Raw genomic sequence first — 16,347 nt, 5'->3', positions numbered from 1 at the left:
TGTTATTGTGTGTAGGTATCCACTCTTCAAATTCCAGTGCACAGATGCGTTTTGATTTTATGTCGAGAATACGTCTAGAGATAAAGCTATAATGTTTACTAAGGCTTCAGAAACACCTCAATGTTAAGCGTTAAAATAAAGAAATGAGGAAATCACGCACGAATTCCGATCGCCAATTAGAAGGGATAAAAGCCATTGCGATTGTCACCTCCATAGGATTTCCCACGGGCTGAAAATAATGGCCCCCAAAATTATGTTTAATTGTTTTAGTTATGATCATAAAAGCTTTACCCTGATATTCAAGTATGCAGTGCTTTCTGGAAATATGCTCGCAGTACTCATGAGCAGAGTAATTTATTATATGGCTGATGCTAAATTTCAGAAACACCCAGTTCAACAGAAAGCAGACAAAGTGGTTTTGTGGATTTAGCAAACACAGATTGCGGAAGAGCGGCACGTCTTAAGAGTAGGAAGAAAGATTGGGAAAGTACATTACCTCAATACAGGTCTAATCAAGTGACACCTATCGCAGTTATCGCACGTGTAACGCATTCAAAAGCTCGGCAGGAGTAGCTCAAAGGCTTGGTGTTTAAAGACAGACAATGAAGGGAAAAGCATATAGTTAAAGCAACACTAAAGACAAAATATATTTGAACTATATTGAAATTCTGACCTTTCTGGCACGCCGAAAGGGGCCTCTTTTCGCAAGAAGAGCCTTGGTAAAGAAAAAATACGGAAGCACAAAACGCAGATGGCGACGCCGCGCTCAGGTTGCTGCATAAACTCTCTGTGACGCCACCGAATTTGACGGCCACTCAGGTACACACCAACAACACCGATTACTAAAAGCGCCAAATAGTGAAGTTGGAAGTTTCAAGCCAATTTATTTTGATGCAGTTGCCTCGAAGAACAGAACAGTCTTTCAAATAGGAGACATCACAGTGACGTAATATCGCTGGAGTATCGGCGCGATCAAAACTGAAAAATGCAATTTGAAATTCATAATTATATAGTACTGCCGCTTCTACCACAAAATTATTAAAATAGATTGAGAGGCGTATTGTGTTATTCTATGGGTCGATATATTTTGAGTATAGCGAAATTTTTACCGGTCGCCTGTGGCCGACAGCCTAATTCTTGTCTTTCAACTGGGTCTTTCGAAGAGGTGGAAATCACTAGCACGCTAAATGGAAACAAGTATGCAATCCTTTAACAAAAAGGCACTAATAAACTTCACTAATTATTTGCAGCCCATATTGCAATTTCGGTGAGCTTGAAAGACGTAGGCACTGGAGAATTTCTAGGGTAACGCAAGCTTCAAAGTGGTATTTCTCAAAGTGTGGGACGAAATACATAGGCGGCCGCAGGCGTCACGTTCCCGTGACGCCTGCGGCAAAAAGGACGTTCCACGTGCGCCGCCAAGGTCTGTGAGTGGTGGCGCTGGCTAACACTCCCAGGGTTCTACTACGATACATAAATACCCAAGAAAGTGGATGGAGAAACAGCGCCGCGGTAGCTCAATTGGTAGAGTATCGCACGCGAAATGCGAAGGTTGTGGGATGGGTTCCCACCTGCGGCAAGTTGTTTTTTCATCCACTTTAATTTCCATTAATTTATCGTTCCTTTATTTCATTTATTGAGCACAAGTAATTTCCCCTATGTTGTCCTTGGTGTCAGTGCTTGTTGGCTTCTCATGATATGACTAATAAAAATCGGGCCCCTCGGTTAACCCCCCTTTCTTCTCGTTCATAGGTGGTCCAGTTGCTTTTCTCCTTCAATGCATAAAAGAACGTTGTGCAAAAAAGTAAGTGGAACAATCGTGCATCTTTAAAGCGAGTTAGATGGCGAGTATCACTAAATTGGTGGTGTTTTGGAAATTCATTCCTATTTGATGCGCCTTGCAAACTCAACAGCTGCAACTTGAAAATTGCAACATGGGCAGTAAAATGATTAATTAGGCCGTTCATTAGTGAATTTTTATGTTTTAATTCCTCCTGCAAGTTATGTCCGCACCTTTCAATAATACAGCTTAAGGACTACAATTATGTTAGGTGCTACAATTTTTTTAAAGTTCAGTAAAATTAAAAAGTGATCGCCCTGCATTCCCATTTAGTGCTTCTCTTTAGTGTCCCTTTCGGTAAAAGAAGGACACTTGCTTTTGGGGCGCTGTGGCTAGGCGGGCATCAAGTTAGGCGGTCTAGGAATACCACGTCAGTAGGGAAGTTTCAACTAGAGATGACCTGATGGTCCCAAAGGACACGACTAAATGAGCTAAAGGGCTCATGACACTCATGAACACTTTCACGCAGCTGGTGGAGTAAGGGCTGCTAAATCGCCAAATATGGCTCTAATTAGGGCAACCACTGGTCATTGAGAATTTTCGCTGTGCTCGCTAATGGGCCAGCCGCAGGACCGTGTACAATAACCTGAGCCACCGTCGGACTACTGTTGGTGTAGACGAGATTAAATTGTGTGAAGAAGGATTGCGGCTTTATAACGAAACTGTGTATGCAAACAAGTCGTCCTATCGTATCCGTGGCTGCAGATACACGACTCGCAATGCTAGCACCTGATTATCAAAAATCTTTATTTTTGCCCATTGTTACGTTTCGCCTTCGACGCGCGGTAATGCCGGCGCGGATGCAACGGACGCCGGGGCTTCGTTCAAAGCGGCAGACATTTTGGCCCGTTCGGCGCCGTTGCTACGCCTCCCTGCCAAGCGCGTCCAGGCATGTTCCCATGCCACGTGTCTTCGTGTGCGTGTGTGTGTGTGTGTGCATGTTGGTGCCCACGCTTGTCGAAGCGCGGCAGCCGGGGAGAGGAGCTCCCCCAACTGTGAAGCGAGGAGGTCTGACCGGCGCCGGCCCGGCGGATGCGTCACCTACTCATCCCAACGTGCCCGAGCGGCGCCGGCCCGGCGGGTGCGTCACCTACTCATCCCAACGTGTCCGAGCGGCGCCGGCCCGGCGGATGCGTCACCTACTCATCCCAACGTTCCCGAGTGGCGCCGGCCCGGCGGATGCGTCACCTACTCATCCCAACGTTCCCGAGCGGCGCCGGCCCGGCGGATGCGTCACCTACTCGTCGCAACGTGCCCGAGCGGCGACGTCACGTGCGCATCTATAGAGGCGTTCCTTCTTGCCCTCAACTGCGAGAGTATAAAAGCAGCTGCCCCCGGACGCCGGAGGAGGCTCCGATTTCTTCTGTTGAGTAACGTGCTCTCCCGTCTCTCCACTTCGGTCGACCTGACCGCCCACTCTTTGCGATGCTAGAATAAACAAGTTGTTCTGTTACCAGTCGACTCATGCTTTGCCGGGACCTTCGAATGCTTCCAGTTGTGCCCCAGGCCGCCAGGCCAACGCTACCCTTGGGGCTTGCGACCCAGGTGCAACAACGGGCGTAAGCGCTGAGGTTCCCAACACCATCTATGTGAGATTAACCCGACGGAATCTCCGAGGCATAGCGTATCGTGCGGAAGTGTTGCAGTCTTCCTACTGGAGGAGGGTCAGCCGGGAACAGTCGGCGTGACGAAGCAGTTATTGCTGCTGGACTCCTAGAGCGAGGATTCTGCTCGCCGGTGGTTGAGCAAGGAAGATTAGCTTTCTTCATCCGATTCAGTACTCCTTTAGCCTTCGATAAATTCCATACTACTAATATTACGTCTAATTAACAAATGAATTCGATCGCCGGGTGGGTGTGGCTCCTATGTTTTCTTGGCGTTAACAACTATGGTGCTTTCAGCGAGAGGACCATTGCCTCCGAGAGGGCGTTAGACAAAGCCGACTTAATTTGCTGTAGAAGAACATGCACAAGAAATTACTGCCGGAAATGAGTCGCTCGAGAGCCGTGCAGAGTGCGCGTCCGACATTGCAGATGTGTCGAACAAGTTCCGCGCTCTCTTGCCGGTGGTGAATACCTAAGGCCTTTGGGAAGCCCTGAAGGTGGTTGCACTTTGTATGTTATTGACACATGACTAAATTAATAATTCGAATGCTGTCGTTACTTAGTAGTACTGTTAGGGAGCGAGATTCCTAAACTTATGCAGTTAGTGCCCAGGAATTGATGAGAAATGACGTTACTTGACTAAATAATTGCTATAATCGGGCAGTTAACACAAGTAATATAAACAAAATTGTTTCTGGAGTTACCTAAGTAAACAAGGTATACTAAATGAGCTAATATCGTCGTTTCCCTGCAAGGTGTTCCAATCCTCTCCAGTGATTACTACGCGTCATCGAATGGCGCTACCTTGCGCTGGCGAAGCTGAGAAATCCTGTACGCCAAAAGATTGGAAGGTATCTTTCGTAATTGCGTTTTATTCTTCCAAATCTGCCTTCGCTTCTTTGTTTGACTGTTGTAAAAACGATGGACCATTACGAAAGCCAATAATGTGGAGGAGTAATAATTAGTAAGCAGATGTTAAACTAGAATGCGGGAGAGCAGTCTCTTGAGAGAAAAGTCTGTTGTGCAAGTTATATTGAGGCGTCTATGCTGATTTATTGGGAAAACAATACGTTGTGCTGCGAAAATCATAAAAATCAAGCTAATCTCTAAACACCTGGCCCGAATGCAAGCAATCACTGCATATAATATACCAATATTGAAATAATATTACAAGCGGCATAAATACTGCACAATACTACAGGCGAATTCATACCAACTTTATCTTCTTAACCCGCAGTTTTATAGCCACTGCTGGGTTAAGAAGCACATGATCCACAAATACCGGGAGCGGGTCCGGGAAGTCTTCGGCGAGTGAAATCTCGAAATTACTTATTAATTTATACAGTGCTGTCTTCAGCGTGACCATTCCCAGCCTGTGTGCTACACATATCCTGGGCCCAAGGCCGAAGGGGAAGTAGCAACAAGCCACACCGTCTCGCTGTGTTGGCGAGAAGCGGTCAGGCACAAAGCGATTCGGTTCAGGCCAGATCTCTGGGCTCCTGTGGACGTGCCACGCTGGCGCAAAAAGGCTCGTTCCCGCTGGAATGAATCGGCCCTGTATGGTGGTGTCCTCGACACACTCTCGCATTATGGCGATCGGAATTGCCGGGTACAAGCGCAGCCCCTCCCGAACCACCATGTCGAGGCGCTCGAGCAGCATGACGTCGTCTTCATCGAGCTCGCGTTTTTCGCTTCGCTGATGTGACGAGAACTTTGGCACATCTGTTCGCTCGGCAAGTTTTGTTTCCGAAGCTTCGTACTCGGAATTCTGGCTTGCATTTGTCGGGTTATCCGAGCTATGCGAGCGTGAAGAGCCGGGAACATTATCTCTTGGTTGCCATCGCTTCTGTTCGAGTTTCTGCTTTTCGTCAAAATTGTTTATGCCACAGTTTGTGTGACCACGGAGCCGTGTCTCAATTTCAGCTCGTACTTTCTGCTGTTCTTGGGGGTGCTTGGCGAGAAGATACAGCAGAAAAGTCAAAGAGACAGAAGTTGTGTCGAAGCCAGCTAGAATATTCACTGCGAGGTTACATAACAAAGTGTGGTCATCCATGTAACGGGCGTTAGTGCTTGCTGTGAGCGGGAAATTATCAACGCCTTCTTGAGCGTCGAGAATGTGCTGGAGCACATCAACCTTTCGCTCATTTTCTCCCCTCCTTCGTTTGTTTATAGCAATCTGCGTATGCTCCAACAGATTCTGCACTGCTTTACCGAAAGATGTAAACGGATAGAGCCACTGAAGAATGCTCCGGAGGCCGGGATAGGCAAACGCGGTCTCAAACAACGGGTGGTCCACTTCATGGAATATAACCTCGAATGATTTGTATAGTGGGTCATCACTCTTCGTTTGGCGGTCTGCCTGCAACAAAAAAAGAATATATTACACTAGGTGCGTTCTGCATATAATGACAATAATTATAGGAGTGATATGTTGTCCAAAAAGTGCTGCGGAAATGCATGGCAACAAGAGCCTCCACGCTGTACTTATTGGTTTCGGGTTAGAAAACGCAACGCCCTACTGGTTAATGCAAGGCGCCGCAATACATCGGGTCGTCTGAGCTGCGCTGCGTTAGAAATTCTGGGGACTATCGTGCATGGGAGGCTTTGTTGCATTCGTTCCTTTGCAAAAGAAGGAACGTGCTTCGCTGAATGTGTACATTGCACACACGAAGTCGTAGATGCAGTTCCGCTGCGCTGCCGCTTTCGATTATGCACAGCGGCGATTACACGAAGTTAAGCTGCAACGGAGAAGTCTTGCAATGCGTACCTATTCACCTAAGAAGCATCAACTCAGAAATGCGGCCCCTCAACAATGACGAAATCAACTAATGGAACTAAAAAATAAATATACTGGTAGTGTTCATGCCCTCATAGTCGCTCGCCGCTGCTGGCGCTTGCTGAATCTACCTTAGTCTACCGGCTCCAAGCAGGCTTATGCGGCAGATGCTGATTTTCCGACAGGGATCATCGGTAAATCGCGCTATTGAGTGTTTTTACCTTTAGGGCATGCGCTGGCATTTTGCTTATAACAAGCAAAGTGTTTAAGAGTAGTTTCTATCACTCTATGAAGCAGCAGTACCCTGGAAAGCAGTGAAATTTATACTCCCTGACAACAGAGTGGTCGTAAGGAAACACCTGACTAGCCAACAAATAAGTGATTGAACTATAAGGTGGTACTGATCAACTAGAAGGCAACTATGGTGAGTACCTGGAACAGCGGTTTGCAGAATGACTTCCGTTGGAAGAAATCAACAATGACGCAAGCAGCGTTTACTACATACCTCATCATGCTGTGTTTAGGCTTGAAAGCCTTTCGACCAGAGTTAGAGCCGTATTTGACGCCTCTTCTATGTGATTCAGGATGTGCATTTCACAGCGAAGATGTGGAACCAGAACAAACTTGAACCACCGAGTTACTGAAGGCCTTTCTAAATTTCAAAATGAGCCGTTTTGAAATACCTGCAGACATTGGGTGCGTATTTTTGCAAATTTTAGTGCAACTGATAGATTGGGATGCCCTCCGAATATTGTGATCCGAATTCGTTCCAGCGACTCAAAACCCTGACCTTCCGACAGAAATTTGGAAAATTACTCGGGTGCCTTTCGGTGCGAATAGCTGCCACCCTCCTCGCAGACAGCGTGCGTTGCCATTTCTCCGCTGCCGCACATTATAAACAACTAATAATTAACGCAAGACACCACCACCTCCTGGATGCTGGCGCATATGATGTTCTTCGCAGTACTGCGTTCTGCGAAGAAGGAAAATGGTGAAAAAGGCGCTCAAACATGGGCGACGCGCAGTAGTTTAAACAACAGTGCTGGCACTGAGCCAATTGGTTCTCTGCTTATTAAGAAGGTTACGCAAGTGCCACGCTTTGATGTCACAGGCGCAGGCTTCTCTGGGTCACAGAAATTATACATCGTCAAGTTCACGTATGCTGTTACGCACGCAATGCACATTGAAGTGGTGGCCGTCAAATCGACCACAAGCTTCCTGTTGAGGTACAGTTCATCGTGGAACAGGAGTCCATGGAGCCATCTTTTCTAACGTCATAACATGCCAGCACACTTAAATGTATCTAAGGAGACTTTGAACAACAATACCAAGAGAAAACATTTAGAACTTCTTCACAAGCCACTTGATTCGCTTGAAGTATAACCTGAGGAGGCCGCTTGCAGGGACGGATTGTGGGAACGAAAGGTTACGGCAGCCGCATTAAGATGGGGGCGAAATACGAAAACAGCCGTGTAATCAGTTTCAGGTGCACGTTAATGGTTCCCTAGTGGTCCAAATTATTCCGCAGCCCCTCACTACGGCGTACCTCAAATCAAATCGTCGTTTTGGCACGGGAAACCACCTAATTCCTTTTTTGAACCTAAGATTGAACATGTCAAATCATTAAAGCAGGCCTTGGGAAACCGTTACTTCAACTTCTAAAAGCTCACAATAATACTAATAAATCTGCGGCCTCGAATAGGCACCCTGACCTACGTTTACGCAGATGTGAACGCATTCGAATATGTAATACTATCTCACTTCTAGGAAAGCGACTGACCACTATTTCTAGCAGCGGTTCCACTAGAGGTAAGGCTGAGCCACCTTCTCAACACACTCGTCGCTGACGCTCCGTTCGAAGGATGGCCGGCCAGCTTTAGCGTTGGTATCACAACGAATATCTCACGAGTCTCCAATGAGTCCATTTCACTGTGCCACATCCGTCAGTCGCACGAAAGACAGGACCTCTCCTTTTTCTTCATGAACATCATTTACTGCGGTAGCTCTGAATAACTGGAGAAATGGTTAATGGTTCTCTAGTGGTCCAAATTATTCCGCAGTCCCCCACTACGGTATGCCTCAAATAAAATCGTGGTTTTGGCACGGAAAACCACCTAATTGATTTCTTTAACCTATGATTGAACATGTCAAATCATTAAAGCAGGTCTTGAGAAACTGTTATTTCAACTTCTGAAACCTCACAATAATACTAATAAATGTGCGGCTTGTCATCGACTAGGCACACTGACCTACGTTTACGCAGATGTGAACGAATTCTAATCTGTAATACCACCTCACTTTCTTCTAGGATATTGACTGACCACTATTTCTAGCAGCGGTTCCACTAGAGGTGCGGCTAAGCTACCTTGTCAACACACTCATCGCTGACTGTCCGGTCAAAGGATGTCCGGCAAGCTTTAGCGTTGGTATCAAACCGAATATTTCACGAGTCTCCCATGACCCCATTTCACTGTGCCACATCCGTCAGTCGCACGAAAGACAGGACCTCTCCTTTTTGTTCATGAACATCATGACCGCGGTAGCTCTGAATAACTGGAGAAATGGCCGAAGTTATCTTCTCACAAGATGAAAGGATCGGATCTTGAGAGGTGCCAATGCCGAATAGAACCACCTTCAAAAGACTAATTCAGCTGTTGTATCCGATGGAACACACAGAACAATTACGTGAAGCTCCTTCTGGTAAACTGCAAATTCTAAAGTGTAAAGTGTAAAGAAACTACAATTTCTGCCCTATTTCTCTCATCAACTGGCTACGCCGTACTCTTCAGAACACACTGTAGAACGGTCATTTCTATTAACAAAGCATGCAAAAACTTTACTCAAGTTGTCTAAATATGCATAAGCATAACCACTATATTCCGCTCGCCCACCCTCAAAGTTCGAGTTTTCACGTCGCCAATGTTAAGTTGACCCATTCTCAAATTTCAAGTTGACCGGGCCCTAATTTTCAGTTGGACCACCCCTAAATTTCAAGTTGGTCCGCCCTAAATTTAGACTTACTTTAAAGCATCAACAGCGCCCACGCACGGCGACAGAGAGAACAACAGGACACGACTGCAAACCCTTTATGATGCTTTATCAATTGGCCCACCAAGCCATCCTTGTAAGTTGACTTACCCCCAAATTTAAAGTTGGCCCACTCCCAATTTTCACTTGGGCCAGCCTTAAATTGCATGTTGACCCGCCCCTAAGTTTTAAGTTGGCCGACCACCAAGTTTGAATTTGGCCCATCCCTACTATGAACTTCCCCATGCATTTTCGATGAAGTTCTATGTATTCCTCCTGTTATGCATAAATCTGATCATATGGCTACTCTCTCTGAGCAAATATTTTTTGGTTTCAATTGGTTCGTATCGCTTATAACGCTTACGATCATCTACATTTCACCATAATCATAATCATCACCAGCCTGTTTTATGTCCACTGCAGGACGAAGGCCTCTCCCTGCGATCTGCAATTAACCCTGTTATGCGCCAAAGGTTTCCAACTTGTGCCTCCCAATTTATTAATTTCATCGTACCGCCAAGTATTCTGCTGTCCTCGACTGCGCTTCCCTTCTGTTGGCAGCTATTCTGTAACCATGTGGTCCATCGGTTATCTAACCTACGCATTAGATGACCTGCTATGCTGCAGTTTTTTTCACTTCATGTGAATTAGAAGATCCGCTATCCCAGTTTGCTCACTGATCAATATGGCCCACTTCCTGTTTGTCAACGTTACGCCTAACATTCGTTGTTCCATCGCTCTTTGCGTGGTCCTTAACTTGTTTTCGAGCTTCATTGTGAGTAAGTTTCTGCCCCATATGTCAGCACCGTTAGAATGCACCTATTGTGCACTTTTCTTTTTCATTATAAAGGTAAGCTTCCAGTCAAGATCTGACAATGTATGCCGTATGACCGCTCCAATACATTTTTATTCTTCTCTAAATTCCCTTCTCAAGATCAGGGTCCCCTGTGTGTAATTGAGCCAGGTAAACGTACTCTTTTACACGCACTAGAGGCTGACTGTCCATATTCAAATCTTCATCCCTTGCCCACCTATAGATTGTTATCTTTGTCTTCTGCGTATTAATCGTCCAACCCCACTCTTAGACTCTCCCTGTTAAGGTCCTTAATCATTTGGTGTAACTCGTCCCACTGCTGCTTAACAGGACAACGTCATCTGAAAATCGAAGGTTGCTGCGATATTCGCCGTTGTTTCTCACTCCTAAGCCCTCCCCATTTTAATACCTTGAATACTTCGTCGATTCAAGCAGTGAATAGCATCGAGAGATCGTGTCTCCTTGTGTGCCCCCTTCTTTATGGGTATCTTCCTACCTTTATTGTAGAGAATCAGGGTAGCTGTTTAATTTATGTAGAAAATTTTCAGGATAATTACGTCAGCTTTCTTTACTCTTTGATTACTTAACGCCTCTGTGACTGCTCGTACCTCTACTGAATCAAATGCCTTCTCATAATCTATGAAAGCCATACAGAGAGGCTGATAGTACTCTGCCGATTTCTCGATTACCTGAATTATGATATGGATGTCATCCACCGTACAGTATCCCTTCCTGCAACCAGCCTGTTCCCTGGGTTGACTTAAGTTCAGTGTTGCCTTTATTATATTGGAGATTATCTTGACGAATACTTTATATAATACTGGAAGTAAGTTAATCGGCCTATGGTTTTTCAATTCTTTAACGTATTCATACCTTTTGTAGATTGCAGTTCTGTTGGACCTTTGAAGACGACAGACAGTTTGTATCCGCCAGTTTTTTAAGCATTGAGTTTCTTCAATATTTGATAAAATTGACTGTTATTCTATCTTCTCCCGCCGCTTTTCCCTTTTTCATGTCTTGCAAGGCCCATCTAACTTTATCGCTTCTTATAGAAGGAGTCTCTGGAACCTGTTCATCACTACTTGCTGCTGTGGGTACTGGCTGCTGTGGGTACTTTACAAGGAAGTATAAAATTCTTCCGCTGCTTTTACTCTATCTTCGAAATTGCTGATCATATTGCCTTGCTTAATTTTTTTTGTGCCTGCATCTTTGTTTGTCATATGCCTAGCTTCCTTCGCACTGATTTCATGCTGCGTCCATTTTTGATTGCTTTCTCAGTTTTTCTAACGTTACAATTTCGAATATCCCTTATCTCCTGCTTGATAAGTTTTGACAGCTCCACGAATTCTATGTGATCTTTTGAGTTGGACATTTTATTCTTGTCGTTTCTTTATTAGGACTTTTCTTACTTGGGAGAGCTTACCTACTGGTTGCCTTGGTGCGTTACTCCAACTTCAATTACTGCTTCGGAAGCCGGCCTAGTTTCGGTTTGATTCATTACCTATATGTCATCTTCATCGCTCTCTGCTGAGGCTGCATATTTATTTGCAAGTACCTTACTGAATTGGTGTCCTTATACCCTTACTGCGTCCAAGTTGACCTGTTTCTTCTTGACCAATTTTACTCTCTCGTCAAGTTGAGGTGAATGCTAGCCCACATAAACTTATGATCACTGCACCTTACCCTACACTACGCTGCACTTCTACACCCTGCAATGTGCTGGGATTGGTTGCAAGTATGAAATTAATTTCATTTCTTGTTTAACCTTCAGGGATTTTGCACGTCCACTTTTTGTTCCTACGCTCCCTGAAGAAGATCTTCAATATTCGCAGTTCATTCGGTTGCGCGAGTTCCACTAACATCTCTTCTCGAGCGTTCCTAGTGTGAACGCCGTAGTTGCCAACTGGTTGTTCAGCAGCCTGCTTTCCCCCCCCTTTTGCATTCAAGTCGCCCATTAGTACAGTACACGGAGTTTGTACTTTTCTTATCGCTAATTCAACATCCTCATAAAACTAATCTATTTGATTATCTTCATGACTAGAGGTTGGAGCGTAGGCCTGTACCACTTTTAATGCATTCCCTTACTAGGCTTTATTACGACTTCTGCTATCGTCTCAATAATGCTGTAGAATTCGTGAATGTTGCCCGTTATCTCTTTATGAATTAGGGATGCTACTCCGTACTACTTCTCACCCAGAAGCCCTTTATAGCGGAGGACGTGGCCATTTGTCAGCACTGTATAAGCCTCCCCACTTCTTCTAACCTCAATAAGACAAAATATATCCGACACAATGCCTGACAGTTCGTCAAATAGTCCTGCCAAGCTAGTCTTACTCGACAGAGTTCGGGTGTTAAACCTTGCCAGGGTCAGTTTCCAGTGGCGGCCTGTCCGGGTCCTGAGATTCTTAACACGTTCTGCTGCGTTGCAGCTCAGACCGCCCCATTGGTCAGGTGCTCCGCAGCTCCTGGGTAATGACGGCCATTCGTTAATCGAGTGAGTCATTTCGGATGAAGTGGCCGAATACTGCACCAGGGAGGTCCATTCCTGTTCTGGTGAGGGAGTATCTTTTCTGGAAGCTTAGTGGGTCTTCTGAATTTAGTTATGCCTGGTTTATTATAGCCCCACTGGCTCTCGGCATTTTTGCTGGTGTCAGGCCCTACTCCAAGCCTGGAGATGTAGTTGACAGGAGGCGGCAAATTCGAGCTTCTCACCTTGACATTAAAAAAAAGCCAATTTGAACTTCTGACATGGCAACCTGCATCCAAGCTAGCTCACTGAGATAACCGTGCTGGCTGTGAGGCCACCTTACGTCGAAAAATTGCAGCCCAGAGGATCCTAGTTTCCTGAAAACACGCTTGAATTATCCGCTATAAGCCGCCAGAACAATCGGGTTCTGATCCGCGAGTAAACCATTGGTACATTGGAAATGGCCTTTCTATATGCTTGGACATATATGCTATATGCTTTCTGTATGCTTTTACGATGCCTCCTTTAAGCTACAGCAAGCGCGTCTGCGATGAGTAACATGTGATTTCCACCCGTCGTGCAGGACATTTACACTATTATAACAATGACATGTCTTCGCAAATTACGCACTTTTGTGCAGATAAAAGGCGTTACATTTTTTAAGCGACAGCTTTTGCTGGGGTATTCGCCAAAAAATGCTTACGCAATAATAGCGTTGGTTGGTTTTGTACCTTAAACCGAGCAGGCGGTCTTGATCTGTAATCGTTTCCTCAGTATCCGAGAGTTATTGCCAGAGAATACCCCAGCATTTGTAGCACTGTGGTTCCTTGAGAGTATGTTTTGGTAGCTTTCATGTGGCGGTACTATGTATACAGGGCACCATTCGTGACTAACCTCTCGTCCAAGCACGGTTTTTGTGAGCATCTCCAACACCATGCCACGGCTTGCTTCACGGGCGTCGACAATGTCACCAAAACGTGCAGCTTCGTCGAATTTCTGGACAAGGCCTGTCATACTACCGTCGATAATACCAAATAGCTCCTTTACTTTTCCAGCGGTGAAACAGGCGTTGAACACTGAGCGTACTTGCCGCCACTTCTTTCCTGCAAGAAGCAGATCGACATTCATTCAGTATACAGCACGTGTGCAGCCGTTGCTTAGCGCTGCATTCCTAATTTGTGCCTAAAATGCGTGATACCGAGGTAACCTCATGTACCCAAATATAACAGCATCAATATTTCCTGTCGCAGTAAACCAGCAACTGTTGTGTTAGGCTGCCCAACTCCAGGTCACGGGTTCAATCCCGGTCAAGGCAGCCGCATTTATGAAAACAAAATGCGACAACGCTGCTGAACTTTATTTAGAGACACGTGAACAAGCTCCATAGTGGTCAAAATTAATCCAACGAAGCCCACTACGGTATGTCTGATGAACAGATAGGGGTTTTGGCACAACAGCCTGGATTAAACATTTGCATTGTCACCTCTGCTCGGTAGCAAGTTTGAAGGCTGTTTTGAAAGGTATTTGAATACAGGAAAGTATATGGTAAATATTAATCCAGAAGGAGGTCCCATAGTTTAAACTGCCGTGGGGACCTCCTGTGCTAAGTACAAAAATAATCAAATACAGACAGGCAGTGGTGTTGCAGATCAGTGAAACAGCGTTAGCAAAGATAAATGAAATAACGAGAATATCGTGTAACGAGTAGCTGGAAGTAAAGGAATAGGGTAGCTATGGTTGCGAGAAGTAACGGAATATCAGAGAGGAGCATCGACAGACAAGAACACTTCCTCGTTGTTCTGTCTCCCTTTACATCGTGCTTCCATTCTACAAAGTGAGCACGACGTACCAACTAGCGCGATTCACTACGCTTTCATGTTATCCCCTGAATTTGCAGCGGTGATCTTACACTCTAACCCCCGTATTCAGAAATGCAACTTAAGTCGAAGCCCATGGTTGAGTTCATTTAGATGACGCCTGGCGTTAACGTGCCCAAATGCGCTCACTGCGTTTCCTTCGGCGCGTTCACGATAGCCGTTATTTAGATCAAGTCAAGCATGGGCTTCAAATTAAGTTGCATTTATGAATACGGGGGTTAAGAGGCCAATGGGGGTACAGGGTTTAGTCCTTTGAGAGGCTAACTGCGTTGCCACAACCATTATTCCCTTTAGGAGGCTACGGCAAGGCGACGAACTCTTAGTCCCCTAGCAGTTATTATCCTGGAGACGAACCGTTAGACCCTCCAGTTACTCTCTGGAGGATGAAATGTTAGTCTGCCCAGTTGCTCCCTGAGGATTAACTGTTAGTCTTTGTAGTTACTCTCCGAGGACCAACTGTTGATCCTTTCCGTTACTCCACAGGGGATGAATAGTTCAGCCCTTCATATCTGTACTTACTCCTTACGGGGTTAAATATATTATCCCAAACATGCTTTTTTCAGATGCTCGACACATAACCAGAGCTGCTTGTGTACTTGCTACACAAAATATGGACAAAAATCGATACAAAGGAACACTTTATTTTTTTTGACTGCAGAAACATATGTGCCACAAGCAGAAGTGGATTTGGCCGCTCAAAGCTGTGAACACAAATTTGAAACAGAACAGCGTGTTGATCACGGGGACAAGCAGGGAAAAACGACACGGACGAGCGCTGACTCGCAACTGAAGTTTATTGCTTGAAACGAAGCATATATATCAGCTCCAACCAACAGAAAAAAAACATACATACATTCACAATCATTTCTACACGCTGCACAGAACTGAAAATATGTCTTACCGATTCGCCCAAACGTCTGTTTTAACGTGTGAACACAAACCATGCCGCCTATTAAATCAACTGTTCTCTGTGCTTTCGCCGGAAAAACAATCTCAGATGCCCAGTATAAGGGTACGTGCATGGCCAGGGCTGAAAAAATCTCTCTTCGTCAAGTGTAATCAACTCAAGCAACACATGGAGGGCTGTTGTTTCAAGCAGGGTAGTACCCTTGAATGTCACTCTAGACACCGCGTGAAGTATGCTGGTGTTTAAAAAAAAGGAAATAAATTAGGGGGTTTTAAGTGCCACAACCAAGGTATGATTATGAGACACGCCACAGTGGCGGATTCTGTATTAATAGACCATCAGGAGTTTTTATCAACAGCACGTCAATGACTAGTTAAACTGGCTCGAAAAAAAATGATAGCACTCCCCACTTTCTTTCTCGAATACATGGAAGCAACAGCCTTCTGCGAGAAATAAGAGAACGCGTGCAAGCTTGAAAACTAATTGGAAGACACATTGTCAACAGTATCCTCTGAGTGGCTAAATTCTGAGGATATGCCTCTTCAGCCTTTTGACTGCCAAAGGGTGCGCCTTCTTTAGTGCTGCAAACAGTAGGTGAAACAGATTGGGCCTTAGCCGGTAGAAGCAGAAATTAACAAAATTGATTTGCACACCAACCATCACGTAAGAAAATCAAGGTGTAATTTTCAGCTGTGTGAGCGCACTCCAAAAGCCAAAACTGATAATTTTAATTTAAACCATGCCGGGCATCGTATGTGTAGGCAGTGCACAAAAATTATTTGTAGCATTCTGCATGAGAAATGTTAGCATAAGTCAACAAAGCAAGCTTGGAAGGAAACACAATAAAAACATGATACGAGGTATGCAGATATTCTCTATTTCGTTTTACAGCAGCTCTGCACGCACTTAAGGGCACAGCCTTTTCCTCGGATTGTGAGCTTCAGAACAACTGCACGTGCAATCGATATCCACAATGCACGAGCAGAGTCCTTCAGTATCCACTACACACCAATACTGTGAACAACCTTAAGCAAC

The 16,347-nt window shown here is 45.2% G+C and overlaps 1 protein-coding gene across 1 annotated transcript in view; it reads right to left on the bottom strand.

Moving 5' to 3' along the window:
- Positions 1 to 4,218: 4,218 nt before the first annotated feature.
- Positions 4,219 to 16,347, bottom strand: part of LOC142591188 (cytochrome P450 3A24-like) — a 48,588-nt gene continuing 36,459 nt past the window's right edge. Inside the window, exons 3-4 of the mRNA XM_075703555.1 lie at positions 13,423 to 13,631; positions 4,219 to 5,803 (exon numbers count right to left, since the gene is read on the bottom strand). Coding sequence (XP_075559670.1) covers positions 4,652 to 5,803; positions 13,423 to 13,631 — 1,361 coding nt within the window. The 3' untranslated portion in view covers positions 4,219 to 4,651. The remainder of the gene's footprint in view (positions 5,804 to 13,422; positions 13,632 to 16,347) is intronic.

This window comes from Dermacentor variabilis, chromosome 8 (assembly GCF_050947875.1).
Source record: "Dermacentor variabilis isolate Ectoservices chromosome 8, ASM5094787v1, whole genome shotgun sequence".
NCBI classification, from domain to species: domain Eukaryota; kingdom Metazoa; phylum Arthropoda; class Arachnida; order Ixodida; family Ixodidae; genus Dermacentor; species Dermacentor variabilis.
This window is presented reverse-complemented; position numbering and strand designations above follow the sequence as displayed.